Source organism: Acanthochromis polyacanthus, chromosome 20 (genome assembly GCF_021347895.1).
Source record: "Acanthochromis polyacanthus isolate Apoly-LR-REF ecotype Palm Island chromosome 20, KAUST_Apoly_ChrSc, whole genome shotgun sequence".
NCBI lineage: Eukaryota > Metazoa > Chordata > Actinopteri > Pomacentridae > Acanthochromis > Acanthochromis polyacanthus.
In genome coordinates, this window is record NC_067132.1 from 8,171,593 (window position 1) to 8,197,873 (window position 26,281).

Sequence of the window (26,281 nt, forward strand, 5' to 3'; positions counted from 1 at the left end):
TGCAAAATGACCGTTGTTGGAGAGATGTTTCTTAATGTTTTCTCATGACCCATAAATACAAACAGATATTAAACAGGATTCTTTGAAGCGATTAGAGGCAGAGTGGTCTAAACCACAAAAACTCCAAACTGAGTTTTATATAATTTCTGTAAAATTTTATGGTCTAGATTTTAGTGGCAAAGCAGTCTAACCCACAACCCAAATATAGCATTACAGTGATACTTTAAATGTTAGAACACTCTTGAAAACACAAAACTTTGAACCCATTTTTCTGAAAAACTACAGAAAGTGGATTTGACCACTCTGCTTCCAAGGCCTTCATTTTATTTCAACATTCTGAGGAAAACATTTTCTACGCTTCTCAGTCTTGTCATCAGTGCTGGATGGAGCGTGCTGCAGTACATTCACACATTGTCACATGCAGAGATGGTTTATCAGACCTATGACTGGTAGTCAGCAAAACAGCTGAACAAAGCTGAACAAAGATTCTTTTCAGTGGTGAGTGGGTTAAAAAATGGGTAATTTGTCTATTTATAGAGCCATGACGACCATGAAAGTGCTGACCTAACAATTGGTATGCTGTTTAGAATAGAATAGAATAGAATAGAATTTAATAGAATCATTTTATTCATCCCCGAAGGGAAATTCAGCAAATATAGTATATTATATTATTAATATAGGATATTATATATATATATAAATTCTGTTTATATATATATATATATATATATATATATATATATATATATATATATATATGTATATATATATATATATATATATATATATATATATATATATATGCTTTTTCATGTAAAATAAGAATGTGAATTAACTGATGCTTATGGAGAGTGCTTTCTATTAAACTTGCCAAGATCTCCCTTTTTAGTTGGGTGCAAGTCTGTTGAGATGTGGATACAAACTTCATTTAACACAGACAATAGCTATAAACTTTGGAGATGCCGGGGATTGAACCCGGGGCCTCATACATGCAAAGCATGCGCTCCACCACTGAGCTACATCCCCTACCGATGTATCAGCGGCATGTCATACTATTTCTGCATTGTTTCAGTCATATATACCCATATCTATGTCTTTATAGATATAGATGTATAATGTTTTTGGTCTCAATTGGAATTTTTGTACTTGCTCGTTCATCTTTCTATCTATTCAAGCAGATTCACTGGCTCGCATCTAAAGAAGTTTAAGCCATGTGCGTCCTACCCGACTGATTTCGGGAGTTATATTTCATTTATTATCAGATTTGTTAATATGTAATAGATGTATTAAAGGGACCTACTACTATGTAAGAGACACAGAACAAGCTGTCAGCTTCAGCATGTTATCACGATGGTATCAGTCTCACATGCAAATACATTAGCATGCTAAACCCAGCACTGAGTTTAAACCGGTGAACCTGAGGCTGAGAATGTACAGCTGAAACTAATGAAGTTTAATCAAAGCAAAGTAAAACGTCTTTATGAGCTCTGACAGAGAGCTCAGGGTTCCCAGGCTGCTGCTAGCATCCAGACGTCGGTGCGTAAAAGCGCAAACACTCACCGCGATCACCACACAGTCCTCGCCCTTGAACTTGGGGATGTACTGGTCTCCTCGGGCCACCTCCGCGCTGTTCAGCGGCCTGAAGCGACACACAACCTTGATAGTGCATTCCGCCGGGTCCGCCATGTGTGCCGCTGTGGATGGATCTATAGAGCCGTCCTCCCTTCACAGCCTCACGAACTGGAGTGAGCAGGGAGCCGGAGGAGGCTGCACCTCTGACAGGACAACTCAGCTGCTCTTCAGCTGACTGGAACACTGGGTAGTGTTCACTCCCCGAAAATCTTAACATAGACGCACTTGAAACTGACAGTCAAGTGAGGCGCTTTTGTCTCCAAAGTAAAAAAAGAATTTTTTTTTTTAAATAAATAAACTGAAATAGATGTTATTCTGAATTGATATTGTTCCAAAAAATCAAAATGAGGTAGAAGAATGAACAGAATCATAAATCTAAGAGGAAAAACTGAGGAAACTAGCAGGATGTTCCCTTCATGAAAAGGATAAACAAATACAGGGCTATTCTAAAAACGGCTCTTTCATATGATCAGAACAGTCACATGCTTTTCCAGGATGTGAGAAACAATTGATCAGTGCAGGCAAAGCTCTTATTTGTCATGCCCAGTAAGGACCAAAATAATAATATATGAATATTGTCTTGGAGATTACTTTTATTTCTTCTTTTTGAAGCATTCCTTGGTGGATCAGCTGTGTGTTTATGATCATCATCCTGTTGAAAGGTCCACATCTGGACTTACTGTATGAAGTCTATTATTTCAGATCTGTAGCATGATGACACGCTTGGCTGTTGATGTCAGAGGTTAAAACAGAACAGGCTCCACCAGTCACTCTCTAATTGGCATCTAATCTGGAATTCATTGTTCTCATGTCAATATTAAAATGCTGTGATAGAACTTAATAGAGACTGTGCCTCAAAGGAAGCCATCAAACATCCTTTAGGTAGATATTTGACCTGGAAGAATGGTCACATTACTTTACACATCACATAACAGTTCAGAAACTGGTGGACAATTATACAACATGCCTACAAGAAGTTATTTCATCTAAGAGGGCAGCACTACCTTATGAGGGCATTGCTGTAGTTACTTTTTTCAAAATCACATCTATAAAATTTTTTGTCGAACAAATGACAGACAAGGTTATTTTTCCTTGTGATTTTATTCAGATATACCAGTGTTAGTTGTGGGATAAAGAGGTTCGAATATACTGTTCAAAAGTTTGGGATCACTTAGAAATGCCCTTTAAAAAATAAAAATAAAAGAAGCATTTTTTTCAATGAAGATAACATTAAATTAATCAGAAATCCAGTCTAGACATTGTTAATGTGGTAAATGACTATGCTAGCTGCAAACAGCTGATTTTTAATGGAATATCTCCATAGGGGTACAGAGGAACATTTCCAGCAACCATCACTCCTGTGTTCTAATGCTACATTGTGTTAGCTAATGGTGTTGAAAGGCTCATTGATGATTAAAAAACCTTGTGCAGTTATGTTAGCACATGAATAAAAGTGTGAATTTTCATGGAAAACATGGAATTGCCTGGGTGACACAAACTTTTGAACATTAGTGTAGGCAGTATAACATCCAGTGGAAGTTTAACTTCATGAAACTGTAGACTTCTTCTTTATCCATCTTTCAGGCTATGAAAAAACTAGTCAAGCCTATGTTCAAGTGTACTCTCAAGAGGCACTGATGTCTGTACTGTAGCACAGGTGTTCTCTGTGGAAATCATCTCTCTGACTATCTTACAGACATCACTATAGCCGGCTTTAGGAGGCAGCACCAACACATTGAACTGTTGAGATATGTGTCGTCATGCTGAATAATGTTTCCTCTAAGTCCAACAGCCCTGTCAGAGATTGTTGTCATGAAAATCTTTTCTCATCGAATTTAATTGCCAGAATGAATCATCTGAAAGTCTCTACTTCTAGTGTGTTTTTGGGAAATGACACTTGAGCTTTATCAGCTTGGTGATTTGATGAAGCTAAAGATACTTTATTAATCCCCAGGGGTGAAATTCAGGTGTCCACACACATACATTCAGACTCATCCATGCAAAGTAAAAAAGACAAATAGTGACGTGTGGGTCACTGGAGGACATTTTACATCCCACTCGTCAAACTTCATCCATGAATAAAATAAAGTACTAAAACTTGTAGTTGTTGTGTAAATTTACTTGTCCTGAGATCAAATATTTAAAAAAAAAATAGGAAAAAGAATTCTTGAAAATATTTTTTAAAATACACCAAATAAGTCTGGAGTTTCCCCTAAATGACATATTTCGCTTGTCCCACCCCCTGATGACCAAATTAAATCTCAAATAAAACTATCCAATTTTTTTTTCATTTATATCTCTCATAATTGTGGGAAAGAAAAATTTTTAAATAAACATAATATTTTAAATAATAATTATTATGCATGGAACATGTGTCCCACAACAACTCTGTTAGCATAACCTTTTAGCTGGTAGAAGAAGAAAACCATGAATCACATGAAACACTGGGATAAACATCATCAAGCAATTTTTCCAAAAGAATGGCTGGAGCAAAGGTCTCTTCTATATTTCATATTTTCATAGCACTGTCAGCCTTGATTGAATGTCTCTCTACCTCACATTATCAGGATAAGACAAATTCTTTTTACTTTTTTTTTTTCAGTTTTCCATCAGTCAGTTTTCAAATAAACTTTCCAAGATCTCTCTTTCGAGTTGGGTGCAGTTCTGTTGAGACGTGGATACAAGCTTCATTTAACATATTCAAAGGTAACATAAATTGTGGAGATGCCAGGGATTGAACCCAGGGCCTCATACATGCAAAGCATGCACTCTACCACTGAGCTACATCCCCTATTTGATTTCTAGTGGCATGTCATACTCCTTCTCCATTGCTTCAGTCATATATATACCCATATCTATGTCTTTATAGATGTAGATGTATAATGTTTTTGGTCTCAATTGGAATTTTTTTCACTTGCTCGTTCATCTTTCTGTCTATTCAAGCAGATTCACTGGCTCGCATCTAGAGAAGTTTAAGCCATGTGCATCCTACCCGACTGATTTCGGGAGTTATATTTCATTCATTATCAGATTTATTAAGATTTAACAGATGTATTAAAGGGACCCACTAATATGTAAGGGACACAGAACAAGCTGTCAGCTTCAGCATGTTATCGCGATGGTATCAGTCTCACATGCAAATACATTAGCATGCTAAACTTAGCACTGAGTTTAAACCAGTACCGAGGGTGAAATATAGGTGAACCTGAGGCTGAGAACATACAGCTGAAACTAATGAAGTTTAATCAAAGCTAAGTAAAACGTCTTTATGAGCTCTGATGGAGAGCTCAGAGTTCTCAGGCTGCTGCTGGCATCCAGACGTCGGTGCGTAAAAGCGCAAAAGACTTCGTTATGCATGACTTGATCATCCCTGAGAAGCTCTCATATACATGAGTTACCTATTAGTGGAGGCACAAGAGCTTCAAAATGCGTTGTAATGCAAATAAACGCCATGAGAAGCTGGAGACTGAGAAGACAGAAGATACTTGCAGGTCTGTTTCCCTCTATCCATCCATCCATTCTCTATACACCGCTTTATCCTCATTAGGGTCGCGGGGGGTGCTGGAGTCTATCCCAGCTGACTCGGGCGAAGGCAGGGGACACCATGGACAGGTCGCCAGTCTGTCACAGGGCTACATATACAGACAATCACACTCATATTCACACCTACGGACAATTTAGAGTAATCAATTGACCTCAGTGTAGTGGGTTTACATAATTCACCCACAGAACGTTGACTGTTGTGGTTGTGTTTACACACGGACTGTTGAGGTTGTTGCACTTCCTATTTCCCATGTGCGTTTCCACGTTTACTGTGAGTATTGCATTCATTCTTTAATGTGAGTAAAGAGGTTAGCACCTGCGTTTGATACTCCGCCTCCGACTCCTATTCTTCGACGCTACATTGGTGACCCCAACGTCAGTCCCGCTGAAGTTTCAGAGACTGAGCAGAACTCCGAACAGAGCGGCATGGCAAATTCCGCTGTTCTGAAGCTGCTGGAGTTTTGGGAGACATCCGCAGCTACGTGGTTCGTGCAGGCCGAGGCTCAGTTTGCCCTCCGTGGGATTACGGACGACGACACACGCTATTACCACATTGTGTCGGCACTCGGGAGCTCCACTGCAGCCAGAGCGGTGAGTTTCATCACGGCTCCCCCCACCCAAGATAAATATGCCTGGCTCAAAGCTTACCTCCTGAGGATTTTCGAACTGTCACGCTCGGAACGAGCCCGACGTCTCCTCGCTATCCAGGGCCTGGGAGACCAAAACCGGACTCCATGTGCGGTTTTGGCACATGTCCACATCTCCATGTGCTCCGTGAGCACATGGAGATGATGCTTAACCTGCTGGGTGCAGAGGAGCCGAATTTCCTCTTCATCGAACTGTTTCTGAGACACATGCTGCCACACATCCAGACGGCGCTCGCTAACACAGCTATCGCACAGCGCCCTGGCAGAGGTGGCGGACCGAGGTACTGGCCCCTACGCGCGGCTACTCGCCTCCGAGCGCCGGCGTGCCCGACCGTAAGAGCCACACCGCCACTGACAGCCGTGTCGGCGCAGGCTTGTGCTACTTCAGAACGCACGGCCCGCCATTAACATCTGCCAACGACGCCCCCATCCGGACATATGGTTTGAGATCTGTGGACTTATGTTTCAATGGTCAGTGTTTTGCATGGGACTTTGTGACAGCGGACGTCTCCTTTCCATTCCTCAGCACTGATTTTTTTTGCTCCCACGGGTTGCTAGTGGATGTGAAGAACAAGCGCCTGGTGGACGCGCTGACCTTCTCCTCCCTGAAGTGCGTCCGTGACATGGGAACGTACGACGGTCTCTCCGGCTCGCTCTCCGAAGGGGACAAGTACCAACGGCTGCTGGGGGAGTTCCCCGGCCTGACTTGGCCCACCTTTTCCGCCGTTGCGACTAGACACAGTGTTGAACACCACATCGATACCAAGGGGCCCCCATTCACGCTAGGCCCCCTGCGGCTCAACCCGGAGAGGCTGACGGTGATCAAGTCAGAGTTCGCCAACATGGAACGCCTCGGAATCATTCGCCTTTCGGACAGCCCGTGGGCCTCGCCGCTCCACATGGTCCCGAAGTCAGATGGTGGCTGGCGACCGTGCGGTGATTACCGCCGTCTCAACGACGCCACCACGCCCAACCGTTACCCGGTCCCCCACATTCAGGACTTCTCCAGGCACCTGGCGGGGAAATCCAAGGTGGACCTGGTACGGGGGTACCACCAGGTTCCCATTCGCACTGCAGACATTCTGAAAACAGCGGTGGTGACACCTTTCGGTCTGTTCGAGTTTCTGAGGATGCCTTTTGGTCTTAAGAACGCGGCCCAGTCGTTCCAGCGGCTGATGGACTCGGTATTGGGGGACATGCCTTTTGTTTTCGTTTACTTGGACGATATCCTCGTCGCCAGCTCCTCGGAGGAGGCGCACATGGCACATCTCCGGGACCTCTTCACGAGGCTTGGCCAGCACGGCCTCATTATTAACCCGGCGAAGTGTGTTTTCGGGGTGCCGTCCATCCAGTTCCTCGAACACCTCATCAACAAGGATGGGGCCGCCCCCCTTCTGTCGAAGGTGGAGGCTGTGTCGGCTTTTACCCGCCCACATTTGGCCCGGGGGCTCTGAGAGTTTCTCGGGATGGTCACGTTTTATCACCGGTTCATCCGCCAGGCTGCGCATATCATGCACCCGCTGTACGAGGCCCTCAGGCACAAGAGCCCGAACCAGGACGTCGACTGGACGGTTGAGAGGTCGAGAGCGTTCGAGGACATGAAGACTGCGCTGTGTCGGGCCGCCATGTTGGTCCACCCGTCTCCTGGCGCCCCGGTCGCTCTCATGATGGATGCGTCTGACTTTGTCATTGGTGCTGTGCTGGAGCAGCTGGTCCCGAGAGAGCGCAAATACAGCACGTTCGACAGGGAGCTGCTCGGCATCTGGCTGGCGGTCCGCCACTTCCATTTCCTTCTGGAGGGCCGTGAGTTTACGGTCTTCGTCGACCACAAGCCCCTCGCGTTCTCCATGTCCAAGGCTGCCGAGCCATGGTCCGCCCGCCAGCAGCGCCAGCTGTCGTTCATTTCTGAGTACACCACAGACATCCGTCACATCTCGGGCAAGTCCAACATGGTCGCGGACTGCCTCTCCAGGGCGATCGTCGGCACGGTCCATGTGGGGCTTGACTCCCCTGATATGGGGGCGGAGCAGGCCTCAGACCACGAGGTTCGGAGCCTCAGAGCTTTGGACTCGGGACTGCGCCTGGAGGAGGTCGCGGTCGGTGACTCGGGTGTCCGGTTGTGGTGTGACCTTTCCACTGGCCAGCCTGGGCCGCTGGTCCCCGTTGGCTGGCGGTGGGCTGTTTTCGAGGCCGTGCACGGCCTCTCCCATCCCGGCAGGAAGGCGTCGATGCGTTTGGTGGCTCAGAAGTTCATCTGGAGGGGGCTGAAGAAGGACGTGAGGACTTGGGTTGATTCATGTGTTGCTTGTCAGCGTGCAAAAGTGCACCACCACACCAAAGCCCCGTTGGAGCCGTTTGCTGTCCCTGAGAGGAGGTTCGACCATGTTAATGTCGACTTGGTGAGTCCTCTGCCCCCCTCCCATGGTTTCACCTACCTCCTCACCATGGTGGACAGGACGACCCGTTGGCCTGAAGCCGTACCCCTCACTTCGACTTTGTCCACGGACGTGGCCCGGGCATTCGTCGGTACGTGGGTCGCACGCTTCAGGACCCCCTCCAACCTCTCCTCAGACCGGGGTGTGCAGTTCACCTCGGAAATCTGGAACACGGTCGCTGACAGCCTGGGGGTCAAGCTGCACCACACGACGGCCTATCACCCCCAGGCTAACGGGCTGTGCGAGCGGTTCCATCGCTCGATGAAGACTGCCCTGCGTGCCAGTTTGACGGGTAGCGATTGGGTGGACAAACTCCCCTGGGTCATGCTCGGCCTCAGGACTGCCCCCAAGGAGGACCTGCAGGCCTCGTCGGCCGAGCTCATCTATGGACAGGTGCTGTGGGTCCCGGGGGACTTCATTCCGGAGGCCACGGCCCCTTGGTCAGCGGCCGGGCAGCGGTCCTCCCTGCTGGAAGGCCGCGGGTGCTTTCGCCCCTGTCCCCACGTCGCAGCACGGCACCCCTGACGGCCGATCAGGGTCCTACAGCATAGGGATAAGAACCTGGTCGTAGATATTGGTGGTAGGGCCGAGACTGTGTTCGTTGACAGGGTTAAACCTGCCCATGTGGACGTTTCCTGGCTGTTGGAGTTGGCTCGGGCCCCGCACAGGGGCTGCCCCTCTCTCCCCCCGCCCCGCCCTGGTCCCTGTTTCCCCTTCCAGCCCGTTGGACTGTTCTGTTTCGCCCGCCGCCCCCTCCCCGCCTCTGCCGTCTGTACCCGTCGGGGTCGGGCCGTCGTCCCTCCCCGGCGCATGGACTTTGACTATGGGTGAATTCTGGGGGGCTTGTGTAGTGGGTTTACATAATTCACCCACAGAACGTTGACTGTTGTGGTTGTGTTTACACATGGACTGTTGAGGTTGTTGCACTTCCTGTTTCCCATGTGCGTTTCCACGTTTACTGTTAGTATTGTATTCATTCTTTAATGTCAGTAAAGAGGTTAGCACCTGCGTTTGATACTCCGCCTCCGACTGCTATTCTTCTGCGCTACATCTGCATATTTTTGAACTGTGGGAGGAAGCCGGAGTGCCCGGAGAAAACCCACGCATGCACAAAGATGCAGAAAGATCCCAGGCCCACCCTGGGATTTGAATCGGGACCTTCTTGCTGCAAGGCAAAAGTGCTAACCACTACTCCACTGTGCAGCCCCGTCTCCCTCGAGTATGAAAGATTTCTGCAACACTGGAAAAACTGCAGCTGAGGAGCAGGGTGCTGTCCAGTCACCGTTGTTGAATTTTAAGGGACAATATCAGGCTGGAAACTGGCAGGATTTGTGTTAGCTGCATGAATGACTGTTTGGAGGCTAGTAAGCTGGAGGTCAGTCAACTGGGAAACTGGATACAGTTGATGCAGGCTCTGCTTAACTACCTTGGGGGGCAGCTGGATGCATGGTTGCCTCAGAACCTGGGTCAGACAGGAGGCTAGCATTCAATTCAATTCAATTCAATTCAATTCAATTCAATTCAATTCAATTCAATTCAGTTTTATTTATATAGCGCCAATTACAGTCAAATTGTCTCAAGGAGCTTTACAGAACCCATATGCCTGACCCCCAGAGCAGCTCAAAGGCGACAGTGGCAAAGAAAACACCCTTTTAACAGGGAAAAAACCTTGAGAAGAACCCCTCTAGCATGATGGCAGCTAGCCAACCCAGGGAGCAGGACAGAGGGTGGCTGACCGGAAAGACAACTAAAGGCTGGCTGACTGCTTGCAGGCTGAAGTCTAGCAGACCCTAGGCTTATCTTTGGGTTTACTTCACTAATAGAGGGAGGCCTATGCAGTCCTCCAAAGATTTGTGGTTTTAATCACAATCTTTTCATCTTCCCATAATCTTCATGAGCCAGAGCTCTGATGAAATTATCCTCTCCATGCTCCCACCTTGTGTGTTTAGTGATTGTGTGCAGATCCTCAAGTCATCCCCTCTGACCTCCAAGAATACTCCTGTGTCTGATCAGTCCATGCTGGCCACAATGTACTGACACATTTAAAATCAGAGAACCCAAACACTGCACACAGGAAAGAGCAGGTAGGAAATAACAGTTTTAATCATAGCTGTAAAGAGTTCCTTACAACGCTTTATAACCAGGCAGAGTCCAAACACAGGCAGGTATAATATCCTGCAGGGCCACGATAAACTGGGAGCCTTAGGCAGCAGTCTGAAACACTGAGGACATCTGGTGGACAGTGATGGACAGAGAAACTGACACAGCTCATAGCAGAACTGTGATAGAGAGAAGACAGTTTCTTTAAATGGGTCACATGAAGACCGATGGTACAGCTTGTGACATTTATTGTGCCAGAAATAAATACCAGATACTTCTGTCACCAGTGCTCTCCCCTGCGGTGCATGTTTAACCAGCAGTAAATGTTACATTTCATCTATTTATGACTGAAATTAATCCCATGCATAGAGGATTTGTTTTCCCCAGTGAGATCACGTCAGGTGGTTGAAAAACAGAATAAAAATAGAAACACAAATGGTAGCAGTGTGGAACCCGGTCAGCAGCAGCATGCTTTTTGTTGCACCAGTCCTTTTATTGGGGGGGGGGGGTCCACTGCAAGTTAACAAAATACCGTTTCACTGTCGGCTGACTGCAAGTTAGAGCCCATTCGTAGGAGTTTCAGTAGAAATCAGCTGGAATTCTCTTGTAGGTTCTTGATGATGTTTCACCTCTCCATAGACTCAGCAGTCCATCTGCATCTGAAGAATAAGGACATTCCCTTGAGGACAGTCATGTATACAGTTTCATATCTTTTATTGTGTTAACTGGTAGTTCCACCCACATGGCTGCTGTTGTTTGTGGATTACCAGGTTTCAGAACAATTCACACCTGTAGACAGGTGAGTCCTGGTCTTAATAGGCCATTAGCCATGTAAGCTTAGGTGACTGTAAACGCTGAACCTACCCATCAGTCAGCTAGAACTGTAGAAGCCTCTTAGATGAAAGCTGAAACGTCTTCAAGAAGTTACATCGCCTTTGGGTAAATACTCTAAATATTTACACTACCGTTCAAAAGTTTGGGGTCACTTAGAAATGTCTTTATTTCTTAAAAGAAAAGCATTTTTTTCAATGAAAATGACATTAAATTAATAATAGAGTCTAGACATTGTTAATGTGGTAAATAACTATTCTAGCTGGAAATGGCGGATTTTTAATGGAATATCTCCATAGGGGTACAGAGGAACATTTCCAGCAACCATCACTCCTGTGTTCTAATGCTACATTGTGTTAGCTAATGGTGTTGAAAGGCTCATTGATGATTAGAAAACCCTTGTGCAGTTATGTTAACACATGAATAAAAGTGTGAATTTTCATGGAAAACATGAAATTGTCTGGATGACCCCAAACTTTTGAACATTAGTGTATTTTACCATAACTGAATACAGTTTAATTCACAAATGTTCTTCTCACGTGATTCTAATTGTATGTGCTAAACCTGACCATACTGGGCTGAACTAATGCTACTGATTAATGAACCATCACTATTACACTTATAATAGTCACATGTACACATGTAATGTACTCCACATAGACTCCAAAAACAATGTTTGAGCTAAACAAAATAATAATACAACATTTTGCAACTGTCTTTTCAAATGAAACTATATTTAACCAACAAACTACGTTTGGAATTAATTTTTCCATTACAATCAAATGTAGTGTAGCATCTACTACAGCCAGCAGAGGCCAGCAGAGGCCTTCGAAAAATGTTACTATAGTAACACAACATTTATATTGATTATCATGATAAATTTTGTGACCTTTCATCAAAAGATATGACACACATTAATAAAAAGAAGATTCACTGAGGATGTACATATTTTTTATTCCATAGAAACTGCAGCATTTGACAAGTGCTGAAGCTGTAAACCATGACGCAAATGCACACAAACACAATCATACTTCTTCCCCCCCCACTCACACACTCACACACACCCAAAATCGTGCAGGGAGATGAGACAATGAAACACAGAAACAGCAGAGTCACACAGTCAATCAATCAACCAAAAGAAGGAAAAAAAAAACAGGGAGGGAGAGGGGTCATTTAATGGAAGTGCACCATCACACTTTACAGCAGGCGAGAACTCAGAGGGACTTTCATTTCCGTGACACTGACTGACCTCCTAAAAATGGCATATCATCCTTAACGGATTAAAAATATAAATTATTCCTACAGTAAGTACATTCTATTGAGTGTGACCCATAAATATGCGTTTGAGAGGTCAAATTACAGTATGTACAGAGGTCCATGCGTCCACAATATACATACATGACAATAAATATTGGATATAATCACAATACAGCATCAAAATGGATATTTGTCCATGTGGAGGGTAAGCAAGCAGGACATGGCAGAGCCAGCATTCATCAATCAGCTGAGGAAAGGCATTCACAACCTGCAGGTGACTCCTAATGGTTACTATGGAAGAGGGTTGTCTTGGTTACTTGTAAAGCACGTGAAGGCAAGAGAGGAGGAAATCCTCTGGGGGAAGGTCTGCAGAAGCACCAGTGAGCTTGTCCTCCAGGCTTCAACCTGACTCACGATAGAGAGATAGAGAAAAAAAAGGAACGCTAAAGAGTCACTGTGTGAGAAATGTGAAAGGACAGATCAATGAAAAGCTGATCAGGAACCGTTACCTTCCTCAACACGGATTGTAAAAACCCCTGATGGGTGTTAATCCTTTGACCAGTCAGTTAGAGAAAAGAGGGGGATAAGACATAACGAGGAGTGAGTGAAAATGAGAGTGAGAGAGGGGAAAAAAATCTAAGACAAGATTTAGTTTTGGCAATGTGGCACTCGGTTGCTAAGTAGCGGACTCTGAGGGCAGAAGAAGCACCTCTTTGAGGTTCTTCGTCTCCAAAATGAACAATTCCCCCTCCTCCACCTCCTTTCCCCCTCAGTGAGTGAAGGCCTTTCCTGAACCGTTTGTGAATGCTGCCGAAGCAAAGACAAGCAATTCATAGTCACACTGTCAGCTAACAAGGCAGTCAAAGTGCAAAGTTAGAACCAGAGCACCTCCTGTGTTTATTCTTCGACAGTGTCTCTTTCTGAAGCTCAGTCCCATCATCCTTGTCAGGCCACAAGCAGCAGGAAAAAAATCACACAAACACACACACAAAAACAAACAAACAGAAAAAACAGTTCTTGCCAACAAAAATCCAGACCAGTGAATCCTCAGAGAACACAGTTTGATGTCTGCACATCAGCTGTAACAACCTTTACACCAGCATGAAAAACTTAAATACTGAACAGATAAAAGCAAAAACAGTCAAGAGATGTATGAAATCTTCATACTGAACTGTATCGGCTCATTAAAATTCCATTCATTAAAAATTCAGTGCTTCAGATCCCAGATATTGCCTCATGAGTTTCAGAGTGCAGCTCCATACAGAGATCACTGGGAGTCTAATGAGCAGTACAGTGGAGACAGTACTGCAGCCTCTGCATCAGCATCATCAGTGTCTTAATGACTTCACAGCAAAGACAGGAATCAGAAAAAAAATGATGTGGTGTTTTGAAGAACATCTGCAGTGGCTGAAGTGAAAAGCTTTCTGGTTTCTAATGATACATTTAGCACAGAGCTGAAGGTCTGGTTAGGAGTCACTGCAGGTTCTTCTGCATCTCCTCACCCCTGGGACACTAAATATAGCTGATTTAATCTCAACATGAGACACAGTCTAATTTAAACACATGTGGGTCTATTGTGAGTGGATCTTTACTCACAGACAACAAGCCTTGTGCACTACTGAGAAACTACAATCTGAGTCAAGCTGCTTGCTTCAAAACAGATTTTGAATCAGAAGACACAAGGGACCAAACACAGCAGAAGCAAGAAACATAACAGAAACTGTGTTAAACTACTACTGAATTTCTGCAGCTTACTCTGCACAGAGAGCTTTTCAGTTTAGTCTGCAGATTATTCTAAATGACTCATAGTGGAGTGTGACAGCAGCAATGGTGCAGCAGTAGGAACTTCTGTCATATGGGACTGCAATTCTTTTTATTTTAAATTTCCAAATGAAGTCACGAGGGAACACTTTATTTTACAGATTCATAAACTCCCAATCATTTCCAGTTGTCTGGGAGGTTTCCCGGAAAGAATAATGTTACTAATTACAAGGAAAGTGAAAGGTGGGAACACTAATTAATTCCAAATTCGATGGTAGACTGAATGTGGGGAAAATACAAGTCAGATGCTATTGTTAAATGCTTCTTCTGTTTGTTTTATTGTTCTTTGGATGTTCCATTGAGATCTGTCCTGAACTGAGATGTCTGAGAGCTGTTTCCAGATGAAATATGTATATATTTATATGAGTTGAAATGGGACACTTCTTTCATGTAAATATATGTAAATTAATCAAAACCACAGAATGGTTACATGAAAATATGTAACAGTCTGATCGAATGCATTAGGAACCAACAGATCTGTAAATAAAGTCTTATCCAAAACTGGTGCTGGTATCTATTAAAACTTAGAGCAAAAGTTGTAAGTTCCTTGATTCAATAATTTGAAAGCAAACACACGTTTCTGTTTGCCTGCAGTGGCAGTGAACAGAAGAGAGCTGCTGCCGTTATTGTGCTGCAGATGTCATCTCTGGTCTCTCACCTTAGATTCCCTGTGAACATCTGTGCAGTTAACCACAGAGAAAGGGAAATCATTCACCTCTAAATTGAGCTCAACTGGGATAAACATCCAAGGCTACACCAGTGCAGCTATAAATCAGACGGTAATAAAGTGAGTTTACAGGCCTGATGAGGGAGAGGAAACAGCTCCTCTATTGCTTTTTTCCACATCCAGGGCCTACATGACAGACCAAAGTCCAAGTTTGTCTTACAAAATCCAGGCAAAACACAGAACTAAGCACAAAAGACAAATTCAACCCTGGAGAGAAAAGTTAACATCTGTTCTCTGACAAAGGGGGAAAGTCTATATGCAGATTTGATAAGGTGTTTAGTACACTACAGTCAATAATTTAACTTGAGTTATCCTGTAGGGAGATAGCTTATCAGTGTTGGACTCAAAGGTTTTTTCAGGCAGATTACTGGGCAAGGGAGGTTTTTTTTTGGCTAAACTTTACAACCAAGTAGGTGTTAAAAACTGTGATCACAGCGGGAGCAATAATGTGTCCTGACCTTAGCTAAGCATAGTGTGTTATGACAAATCAAAACACTGAACAATACAACATCTATGAACTGCTGATTTTTCACATCAGAGTTTGCACTGCAGTCGACAGTGGAGTCATGTTGGACTCTGCCTGGGGTCTATGATGCATCTTCAGAGCAAACATAAAGCTTTTCACAAGAGTGTGTTTGAAAAGAGACTATTTTGGTCGATATCTGATAAACGGGGAACTAAAGACGCTCCAAAGGCCTCAGCCTGCTGTCAATCTAACAAATACACTGCAGGTCAGTCCACACAATGTCAACAGTAAAAACACAGAATAAATACCTTAACACTCATCGAAACATGTTCCAGTTCCTTGGTTCTTACAAATAAAATACATACAGTACTTGTTTATTTCTTTAGACAAACGCATATTGTTGTTTTATAATATTTTCATATGTACATTTTCAGTAGTTGTTACATAGAGAGTATTTCAGCACAGCTTAAGAACTCGAAACTGCACAGGGGAACAGAGATGCATAAAAAAATCAATCTTTTGGCTTGTAGGTCAGTGTTGCTTCTTCATATGTGCTAACTGATCCTAAACTTGAAGTTCAACTATACTGAAAATGACTTTATGATGGTTTGCTGTGGCTTTCTCAGCACTGGACAGGAAGTAATGCACAGCGACGACTTCAGTTTTTTGAGTCTGATGTGATTTTGTATCTTTAACAGGAATTACACATCGCAACTTGTTTAAAACTGATATGCTTCTATCAGATCACTCCTGTTTTCCTCGCTCTTGCTCATGTTCTTCCTCAGCGGCTCTCTTTACTGATACACTCCTCTAATTAAGTCATGGTACACTGCGGCTCTGAAGAGCTGCTGATGCTTGTGAATTACAACTTGAAGGATAATGGTGGTGCTATTCCATATTTTTCTTCTATGTGTGTCTGTCAATAGCAGCAAACAGTCCCAAATAAGAAATACAATAGACTTATAAGCTTTAATATGCAACTGTTTCTGACAGCTAGTGTATGAGCAAAAAGTTGCCATTACACATCCAGAATTTGACACACAGCAAATATAATTCCAGTACTCATTTCATTTTAGCTCTGTTTTGGTTTTCACCAACTCTCTCTTTAGCTGTAAAATGCTCCACATTGTTCATCAGCTACTGAGTCTATCTGCTGTGTGGTGCTGGGCAGAGATCTTACTGTGGGTTTATCAAAGCTTTATCACCAAAACAGCTGTCTGCTGCCACTGCTAGGACCAGGGTTAATAAGATAGGTGAAAGTGATGCAAAACTAGAACTGAAAAACATGAGCTGATAAATGCTAAAGAGTTGAATAGATCAGTAGAGTCAGGTATCTCCTCACACATTACACATATTAGACCCACTGTTATTAAATCATTCACCAGCACAGCTTCAATAATTTAAATCTTCACTAAGAATCAGTTTATTTTTCTACTTTATGTGTCTGTGAGGATCCATGAGATGCAAGCCTTGTCAGCTCAAATCCAAGATCTGACACAGACCTGTTCATATACGACTGTGTGCAGTCCACAGTGTGTCCCTGTGTCTACTATGCTGCAAGGACAGCAGCCTGCAGGCTCTGCAGCAGTATGTGTGTATGTGTAGAATAAGAAGATACAACGTTCTCTGTACCATGTATGGAACTGAGTCCACTAACGAGACTCCAGTGGACTAATACGGTAGGTATAAGGACGGTATTTTACTTTCTGCTTGCTTTCTGCATGACACAGTCTGCACAAATGCACTGACAGACAGACTGACTATGTTGGTTTAGGCTGTTACATAAGAAAAATATAGAATACCACCAGACCTTTAATAGAACACGAAGACTTTTTGCCGTCCACTCTCCCCCTTACTGTGCTACACTATTAACTGGCTGCAAGTATTCAGTCTATCTGTAGGTCTGACATGTTAAACAGGCTTACATTAGCCTGCACCAGAGGTGACCCATTGCATCATAATATGAGGAGAAAACCCTCACACTCTGTAGATTAACATTTATTTGCATCTCTACATGCAGGACTCTCCACACTTAAGGCTCAGTACAGATATGTACTAACATGCCACACAGGATTCAGTGTGCCTCGTGGCAACACTTCATGATGATAGAAAAAGCATAAAATAAATAATAAGCATCACTACACTGGCCACTCATACAGGACTAACAGGCTGAGAAACAGCTGACTGTAACTGCATAAAGGCATACCATAGTGTGTTCTAACCCTTCATTTCAGGCTTCAAGAGAAACAGCCTGTGTAATATTGCATACAGAAAGCAGGAGGTAAAGCCCTCTATAGAACCCACCAGCCAAACTATTGATTTTTTGTCTCTTGTTTCACACATAGAGAGAAGCATAAAGAGTAGACACAGATTGACTATCAAGTGCACTGACTTTTTGTTTTTGTTAACATTCACTTGGTAAAACTAGCAAGTACAGCAAGAACAGAGCGGCACAATTTGAGAAGACTATCGTTCTTCCTTGGCTGTCCTTGTTCGGACCCACAGTGTAAGGTGCTGTCTTTCCAGACCCAGTCATATAGAAGAGAAGCAGATAGGAGACGCAATAACTGTTTGTTTGATCAAGCAGCAGCGTAGGGGTGAAAAATGTTTCAAATCACAGGCATCAGTTTGTAAAATGGGGACTCAGAAGCAAATCAGATGCCTGCTACTGATCAACCAGCCAACCAGAAGTAGTCTGACTCCCTGATATACCTCCACTGTAGGTCGTTCTGTTGCATGAATCAGTTTGATTTGCAAGTGCATCACCTGGAAGGACTCAAGTCCCATGTCAAAATGAAAAAAGAAACAAGCTGAGAAAGCTTCCTTATTATAAATAAAGGTTTCACCAATAATCACATTTCTTTTCCTCTACAGCTTAGGCTGAGAAACCACAACTCTCTGTATTAAAGTGGTGTAAACTGTCTGTAACAGTAACCCTACAGATTTAAAAGTATTAAAACAGGAGATGAATTTAACTGAATTCAGTAGCTCTATTAAAAAAACGTTTTTTATCAATACTGAGGTGCCCCCCTCAAGTTTCCGTGATGACACAGGCGTTCAAACATCAGCCGGATGTTAACAGTAGAGTGACATCCTACTCCGTCGCATGGCCTCACTGATTAAATAGGCCGGGCTGACCTCTGGTTCTTCTGTCATCACTACAATGTTCTGCCACTCTCCACACTGGTTGGACTTCTTGATTGTATCCACCACGCAAAGAGCATAAAGACAATCCTCGAAGGTTGCGGCCATCGTCAGGGGCCTCCCGTCCCACGTCCGCCTGTCCTCCTGGTCTTGGAAGGCCTGCCGCACGGCCTGGATCATGCGGATCGTCCCGGTAAGATAAGGGGATGGAATGTCACTAAAGGCCTTTTCTGGCAAGGAGGCCTTCTCAAGAGGGGTGGTGTCTTTGAGTAGAAGTTCAGGACCACCACCACTTCCTCCACCACCACTATTTTTCTGTCCATACAGGTCCGTCCCCGTGACAGTCAACCTCCCGACAGTCCCCACCACTATCACCTCCTGCCGAAACTCTCCAGGGACGTTGAAGTTCAGCGTGACAGTGCAGCAGGCGCCTCCCTCCAGTACCATCTGAAAAGTGCAGAAGTCGTCACTGGTGATCTGACGGATGCCCCGGATGTGGTCTGTCTGTTTGACGAAGGTCTTGAGGAAGCCGTGGACTTTTGCTGCACGCTGCCCAGTCAGAAACGTAAGCAGGTCGATGATGTAGCTGCCCACCGAATGCAGGCCACCACCTCCCATCAGATCATCGCAGCTCCAGTTGTATTTCTTTCCCAGGAGACTACCACTGTGGACCTTTAGGACAAAGAGAAAGTGTCTCGATTAGATCTGTCTTGATTGTTATTAGAACACTGTTGAGACAGTTGAGGTATGTTCTAGGGGCAAATCTTGTCTCAGAAAGTATCCACGCTCCTAGTCATCCTGATTCCTTGTCATGTCTGTGGGCCCTGGTTTAACTCAATCTAACTTTGAGAGAATGTATTTAAATATTAAATCGTTGTTATTATAATAAACAACTGAGAATGTTGTATTTTAAACAACAAGCAGTTGTAAGTCATACCTGGGCCTCACAGACCAGGAGTTCTCCGATGTACCCTTCCTCCAGTAGCTCCTTCATTCGAACAAAGGCAGGCAAGAAACGCAGCACATTTCCCATAATGCTCAGCAATTTGGGGTAGTACTGGGCAGCTGACATCATTCGGAAGGCATCCAGAGGCGTGGCGGTCCTGTCACAGATGACATTCTTGCCAATACCTTTAAAAGAGAGGAGAGACAATAGGGAATGAGCCATGTGGACTTCATTGTTTTTCTTTTCTGAAAAATCTTGTTTAGATGTTGCTGCATTCTTTTTTTTACTGACAATGTTAAGATGATGTGAGAAGGTAAAGAAGAATAAACAAAAACAAAAGAGAGAGAATTAATGTGGTCAGCCTTAGTAACATTTACAGACATAATATCCTCTTGAGCACAAAAACATCCCCTCCTCTGAAGAAACAATGCAGTGGTACAAAATGTGGCAACTCCCACAATAGCTGACTGAAGATTTCCTTTACATTCTTGGCTTTCTCCTCTGAGTCATGGGAACTGCATGGAAATGTAGACATTTTGCAAAAAGTCACAGCATGCATGTTTTGCATATGAACTGTCCACAAGCCATGACTAACAGGAGGGGTGCTCCTCTAAAGTCCTTTCAAAGTCTGAGTCCTTGAATGCAATTTCAAAGGGTTTTAATGTTGGCAGGCCTCAAGATGTTGCAGTCATATCTGTGGTGTATGGTAAGACTGCACAGCTCTGAGAGCTTTAGACAGGCTTCACTGGCATTACCGGAGGCCTGATGGAAGGTTGATAAAAAGACGAGTACAGGCGGTGCAGAGGAGAGAAAGAGCCTGTAGACACTGTATGAAACCTAATTAAAATCATTTCCAGCACATCAAAAGGCCCACTGGTGCCAGCAACACCCAAACACAACTGAGCAGAGAGGCTGAACAGTAATGCGAGGATAGACAGGCAAAAACTGTTACTCTGTTATGGCTGGAAGAAAAAAAATTGGGAGCAGGCAAATGGATGACATACGAAATAGATTGTTGACTAGCTTAAGCCTTGTGTTTTTATTGATGTATTGTTCAGTTTCAAGCAGATAAATGACTGTTTGCAAATGTTTTGTAGTTTGGTGGATGAAGTACTTAAACAGTGAGTCAATAAACATTTCCTGAATTATGCTAAAAAGGAAAGAGTGTAATATGAAATCTGAAAGGACGTGTTTGTCCATACTCTGTTACAAAAAGTTTTTTCTGACTTTCTCATGGCCCTAACTGACCTATTATGATAAATAATACCATTTAAGGTTCTCTGTGCAGAAACACTGTCCACAAAGCACTAGTTCAAAACAAACGGGCAAGTCAGCCACACCTCCCGTTCAGTTTCATTTATGAGAAAGGTTGTGTACATGAGAGACAACCAAAAATAATCCAGTAAAATGCATTAGCCGACACTAGCATTGTAAAGTACAGTAAATGACCAAAGAAAATTGCTTTAAACTTAAGTAACGCTATTTCTATTTCTCTCCGCTCATGTTTGATTTCCTCTGGTTCAGTGGTCTGTCGGACTGGAACGGTCCCATGAGTGGACACAGACAAACAGTGAAAGAGTAGTCCTGGATGGAGGTCGTACAGCATCACAGAAAACTTTGTCACAGTACAGCTTTACAAGCTAAACCCCCCAACACTCTGTGCACGCCAACATGGAACTGCACACCTCCTCAGGTCGCTACAGTAATAAATAATAAGAGACTCTACCCAGTGGATCAATCAATTATGTACCACTGGCAATATACGATACTGTATCAGGTGTTTTATTAGGACAATATGCTGGACTTACATGCAGTAACATGCATGCACAGGTGCACTGAGATTTTCAGATAACAACACACACAAAGGAAGTGTGGCTTCAGTGTCTCCTCAGGACACCATTAATCTACAGTATCTTTACATAGCAGATAGGTGCTTGCTGTTATATTTATGCTTTACTTAAGTTTAAAATCTTGTATGTTGCATCTCTATCATAGTGGTACTGTTGTCTATAACACCTTTTGCAAAAAGACAGAAAGCAATATTGATAACCCCAAGCAATTTCAGTACTGTATATACTTAGGGGTATATACAGTACTGAATAAAATAAAAAAAAATAAAAAAAAAAAATAAAATAAAATTCAAAGACGCACGAAATAAAAGCACGAAACAAAAAATGCGAAGGGGCGCCGTGCACCACTGAGACTGATGACTTTTGACCCTTCTCACCTACCGTAGCAAAACACTCGCTTCAAAATGGAGGAAGACGAGGTTGAGAAATTAGTTGACGCTCCTTTGTAAAATAAATCAGTTGTGTGGACCTATTTTGGCTTCCTATGTAAACGACGAGAGAATGGTCAGAATTGCGGATAAAACAAAAACCGTCTGCAAAATTTTTTTTCTTCAAAGAGCATTTCTTTTGTACTGATGCAGCATTATTTTTTGTATGTCTGCATAACGAAAAAATAAAGAAAATTAGATTTTGCATAGCTTCCTATTGTTGGGTATTTTCTTTAATCTTTACTTCATATCGTGAGTATTTCGTATCGTGAGCCCTGTTTCGTATTTCGTATCGTTTCGTGAGTTGACCATTTTGTTACACCCCTAGTATCTACAACTCTACAGCATTAGGGTACCTGGAATCCTACAGTCTCTCCAAATTATTTAAAGATTTTGTTCTTACAACTAGGGCTGGCCCGAATAGTGGTTTCTGGCCTCCGAATATTCGGATATTCGGATACCAAAATTAATATCCGGATACCGCCGTAGCGAACGAATATTTGGGATATTCGGGTCCAGCCCTACTTACAACAATGTATCAAACTAATGCTTAGCAGATCCTAACATTAGCCTTGCTCTGTTTGTTGTTTAGTGTCACACAACATAGGGGGGAACAATCCTGGGTGGTTCCTAAAAGCCCTAAAGAATTGGGATGTACTGCTCTTTATTAAAGATGGGGAATTTCACTAATGCACTTCCTCTATCAAACAGACGGCCTTCATCCTTTAAGCCTGTTCCCTTGTAAAGCAGAAAAATACAAAGCAATGAATGGTCTATTCCACATTAGAAAACAAACTCTGATTGGGTTTGTTTTGGTGTGATGAAAGTAAAGAACTCAAAAACTAACTGTCTGATTTGGCAAATGTGTTTTCTCACATATTAAGAGCAGGATGCAAAATCCATAGGTGCACTGAAGTAAGCAAAAGGTAACTGTTTTTGCTTTTCAATTCTACTTTGTATTTGTAAAATGAAGAATGTGTTATTCCCTCTGCATTGTCATACTTTAAATCTGAATATACTGGACTGAATAAATAAAACAACTGGTTGCTTAAACCTCTCAGCAGTGTCAAGCTGTTTCTCTGAACAATTTATTTCTTTTTCTTTGAACATCTGTGTTCCCTTGGTTGCGTCCGCAGCTGAGAGCTGAAACCTAAATAATGTGGTCTTACATGGTCAGTGGGAAGTCAAATATAAATGATATGCACTCCACAATATAGGAGCATCACTCCACACACACCTTCTGTGAGTCCACGGAGTGTGAAAAGCAGCAGAGCGCTTCTCTTCCAGTCCTGGCTGAGGGGTTGTGTGTGGACAAGCAGTTTTGGAAGTGAACTTCCCATGCTAATCTGCCATTAGCTCCAATTGGCCAGGCCAGGAAATTAATCTCTCTGACCCAGTTCTGAAGAGCGCAGAGGGAGCCCCCCCCCCTCCCCCCTCACTACCCAACCCCTGCAGACATACAAAGCCAAGAAACAACAGTTCACCCCCATCCCCTTTATTTTTGGCATTAACACAAATACGGGAAAAATAGACTGCCTTGGGGAAGACCCCTCCGGATAAATGTGAAGTGCTTGTAACTGACTTTGTTGGCATTAACATCAAGCTCAGTGCCTTTACAAAGCAGTAGCTTGACTCGCTACAAAAAACAAAGAACTGGCAAATATACATACATACATGTATATATATATATATATATATATATATACATATACACACACACACACATATATATATATATATATATACAGAGACAATTCGACTCAAGCATGTTTCTGCAGTGTCATTCTGCCTCTGATCTGTGCTTACAGGTCACCTCAGGCTCTAAGTGTGACCTTTATAGAGATAAAAACGGCTCCTCTTCAGCTCAGTGTGACCTTTTGCTCCTCAAGTACAAAGCTCTGAAAGGTCGAGGCTTAGACAAGTGAGCCTGTAGAGTCAGCAGATCTCTCTCAGACAGTGAGAGGATGTATTGTGTGTGTGCCCAACAGATCATGGATGCACCCAAGCACAACGTACTATCATACTAGCTGATGTACGAAACCTACAGGAGATAAAGTGAGACTGGATTAAAGTGGCAGCAAGATGATCCATCAATTTGAGAATTCATGCAGAAAACGCTTTGAGAGAAAAGACAGATAGTGTCATCATCAGAACAGGTAGAATGACAGTCAGGATTTTAGTATTCCAGGACAGAGGAGTGAAATGCAAAACAGAATATGGATCTAAAGGTGGACGCCTGCAGTGTCAGCAGCTGTGGAGCAGCTACTGGATGGTCATAATGAAAGGAGAGCTAAAGATAGTGGGTGGTCCATGTTCAACTCTCACCTATGATCATCAGATTTGGGGAGTGAGCAAAGCACCACACTGTAGATACTAGTGGCCAAAATGAGTTACTTTTGAGTGGCTGGGTGAACTCTAAAGATATCTTTACATTTAAGTTGATGAGTCAGATGGTTGAAGTGTGTCTGCAAACCTCTCCCCCTCTGCTCCTGACATTTTGATTTCATTCTAAAAAAAAGACTGGGCAGGGTTTGATGATCTCTCTCTAGGTCTTCTCTATTCCTCACACTCTTTCAGTTTCTTTATGCCAAGCCAGTGCACCCAACAGATTGATTTTCAACAAAGATTATCCAGAAGTTTGACTATTTATAATCACAAACAGAAATTAACATGCTTTGCCTCCACATGTTTGCCATCCAACGTGTTTGGACAACATGCTGGATGAATTAGCTTGTTTCAATCCAGCCCCAGCCTAAAGGGATGATTGAGAATGGGTGGATCAAGCATCTGATAAGAATGCTTCCTGAACTCTTCCTAAGGCATGGCATGGACAAATCCAGATGTTTGAGGGATTACATATCATGTCTGGCACAGGAACAAGGAGTGGGTGGGGTAAGGATCATTTGGGCCACCTTACATCATGTGCTTATATAGGCTGGTCCCTGGCAGGTGGCAGAAAATGGAAAAATGGACAGACAACATTAACTGTTTTACTCATGTTGTTCTGATACATATTTACGACAATGCTGACCATTTCCTCTGTTTCCTGTTCAGTGCAGACGTTTCCAAAGATCCAAGGTTTCAAAAGTACAGGAAGACCTCCAATAGTTACAAAACAAAAAGATGCTTTGTACACTGTGTAAAGTTTCAGTGGCATATGGCAGCAGTACAGCAACACCTGAGGGTTAACACATAGGTGTAATATAGGAGGAGCACCACCAGAAAATAAAGGATGTCAAGTGGAAAATAAATCATTTACATCAATCGAACTGATAGGTCTATAGATTAATGTTTGAATAGATAGTCCGTAGTGGTCTCAGCCAACCAGATGTTCCAGTAGTGGTTCTGTAATGGCTGCTTCTCTCTTGGTCACATTCCTGGGATTTAATGCTAGCAAATAACACCAACTTACATGTATGAAATGTACCATGAAATAGTAAAATACATGGGGCTTGGTCTATTTTGTTTGTAGTAAAACCTTTGCCTTTGTCAAAATGTATGGCTGATATTCCAGTAATCCATCCATCCATCCTCTATACACCGCTTTATCCTCACTAGGGTCGCAGGGGTGCTGGAGTCTATCCCAGCTGACTCGGGCGAAGGCAGGGGACACCCTGGACAGGTCACCAGTCTGTCACAGGGCTACATATACAGACAAACAATCACACTCACATTCACACCTACGGACAATTTAGAGTAATCAATTAACCTCAGCATATTTTTGGACCGTGGGAGGAAGACGGAGTACCCGGAGAAAACCCTCGCATGCACAGGGAGAACATGCAAACTCCATGCAGAAAGATCCCAGGCCGGGATTTGAACCGAGGATCTTCTTGCTGCATGGCAAAAGTGCTAACCACTACTCCACTATGCAGCCCTATTCCAGTAATGCTAATGTGAATTGCACTGATTGTAACCCTAGTGTCATCCAGACCTGCATTAACAGATAGAGCAGCAGCAGTTTTACCGTAAGGGCCTGACACTGGCAGCTGCGGTTAGTGAAATAGCTTCAGTTATTTTGGATCGGCAGAGTGAAGTGTGGGTCAATTCGCAGGTAAAGCTCCTAGCCCAGCGGGAGAGCAGTAATGGAGCAGAAAAAACCTCCAGCACAGTAGCTCAGTCCCTCAACATCAATAATTCATGTCCAGGACATAGAGAGAGATGAAGCGAGAGACCCCGCAGAGGAAGTGAGAAAGACTACAGCAAACCTGGAGATAGTGCACAAGTATTACAACTAAAGTATAACTAACAAAGGGATAAAATTGTATATTTTATTATCATAATTACTACCTTTACTGTGCACTGCTGCTGTAACATGGGAAATTTCCCCTGACCTGGGGAGTGATAAAGGATTATCTTATCTTATCTTACAATAGAGGCGGGCTGAGCATTAAGTAATACATTAAGAGTCATAATAATCTTTGATAATACAGAAGTCAAGAAATTTTACTATA

General features: G+C 43.3%; 2 protein-coding genes and 2 non-coding genes across 4 annotated transcripts in view; all 4 read right to left on the minus strand.

The window, feature by feature from the left end:
• Positions 1-1,793, minus strand: part of LOC110949889 (kinesin-1 heavy chain) — a 34,937-nt gene extending 33,144 nt beyond the window's left edge. Inside the window, 1 exon segment of the mRNA XM_051940825.1 lies at positions 1,561-1,793. Within this exon segment, the coding sequence (XP_051796785.1) occupies positions 1,561-1,686 (126 nt within the window). The 5' untranslated portion in view covers positions 1,687-1,793.
• Positions 955-1,026, minus strand: trnaa-ugc (transfer RNA alanine (anticodon UGC)). Its single transcript has one exon. It is a non-coding gene; the product is annotated as a tRNA-Ala (tRNA).
• Positions 1,794-4,351: 2,558 nt separating the features above from the next.
• trnaa-ugc (transfer RNA alanine (anticodon UGC)) lies at positions 4,352-4,423 on the minus strand. The gene has a single exon. It is a non-coding gene; the product is annotated as a tRNA-Ala (tRNA).
• A 7,699-nt stretch (positions 4,424-12,122) lies between these two features.
• Positions 12,123-26,281, minus strand: part of gfod1 (glucose-fructose oxidoreductase domain containing 1) — a 47,541-nt gene continuing 33,382 nt past the window's right edge. The window contains exons 2-3 of the mRNA XM_022192183.2: positions 19,541-19,734; positions 12,123-19,275 (exon numbers count right to left, since the gene is read on the minus strand). Of these exons, the coding sequence (XP_022047875.1) occupies positions 18,535-19,275; positions 19,541-19,734 (935 nt within the window). The 3' untranslated portion in view covers positions 12,123-18,534. The remainder of the gene's footprint in view (positions 19,276-19,540; positions 19,735-26,281) is intronic.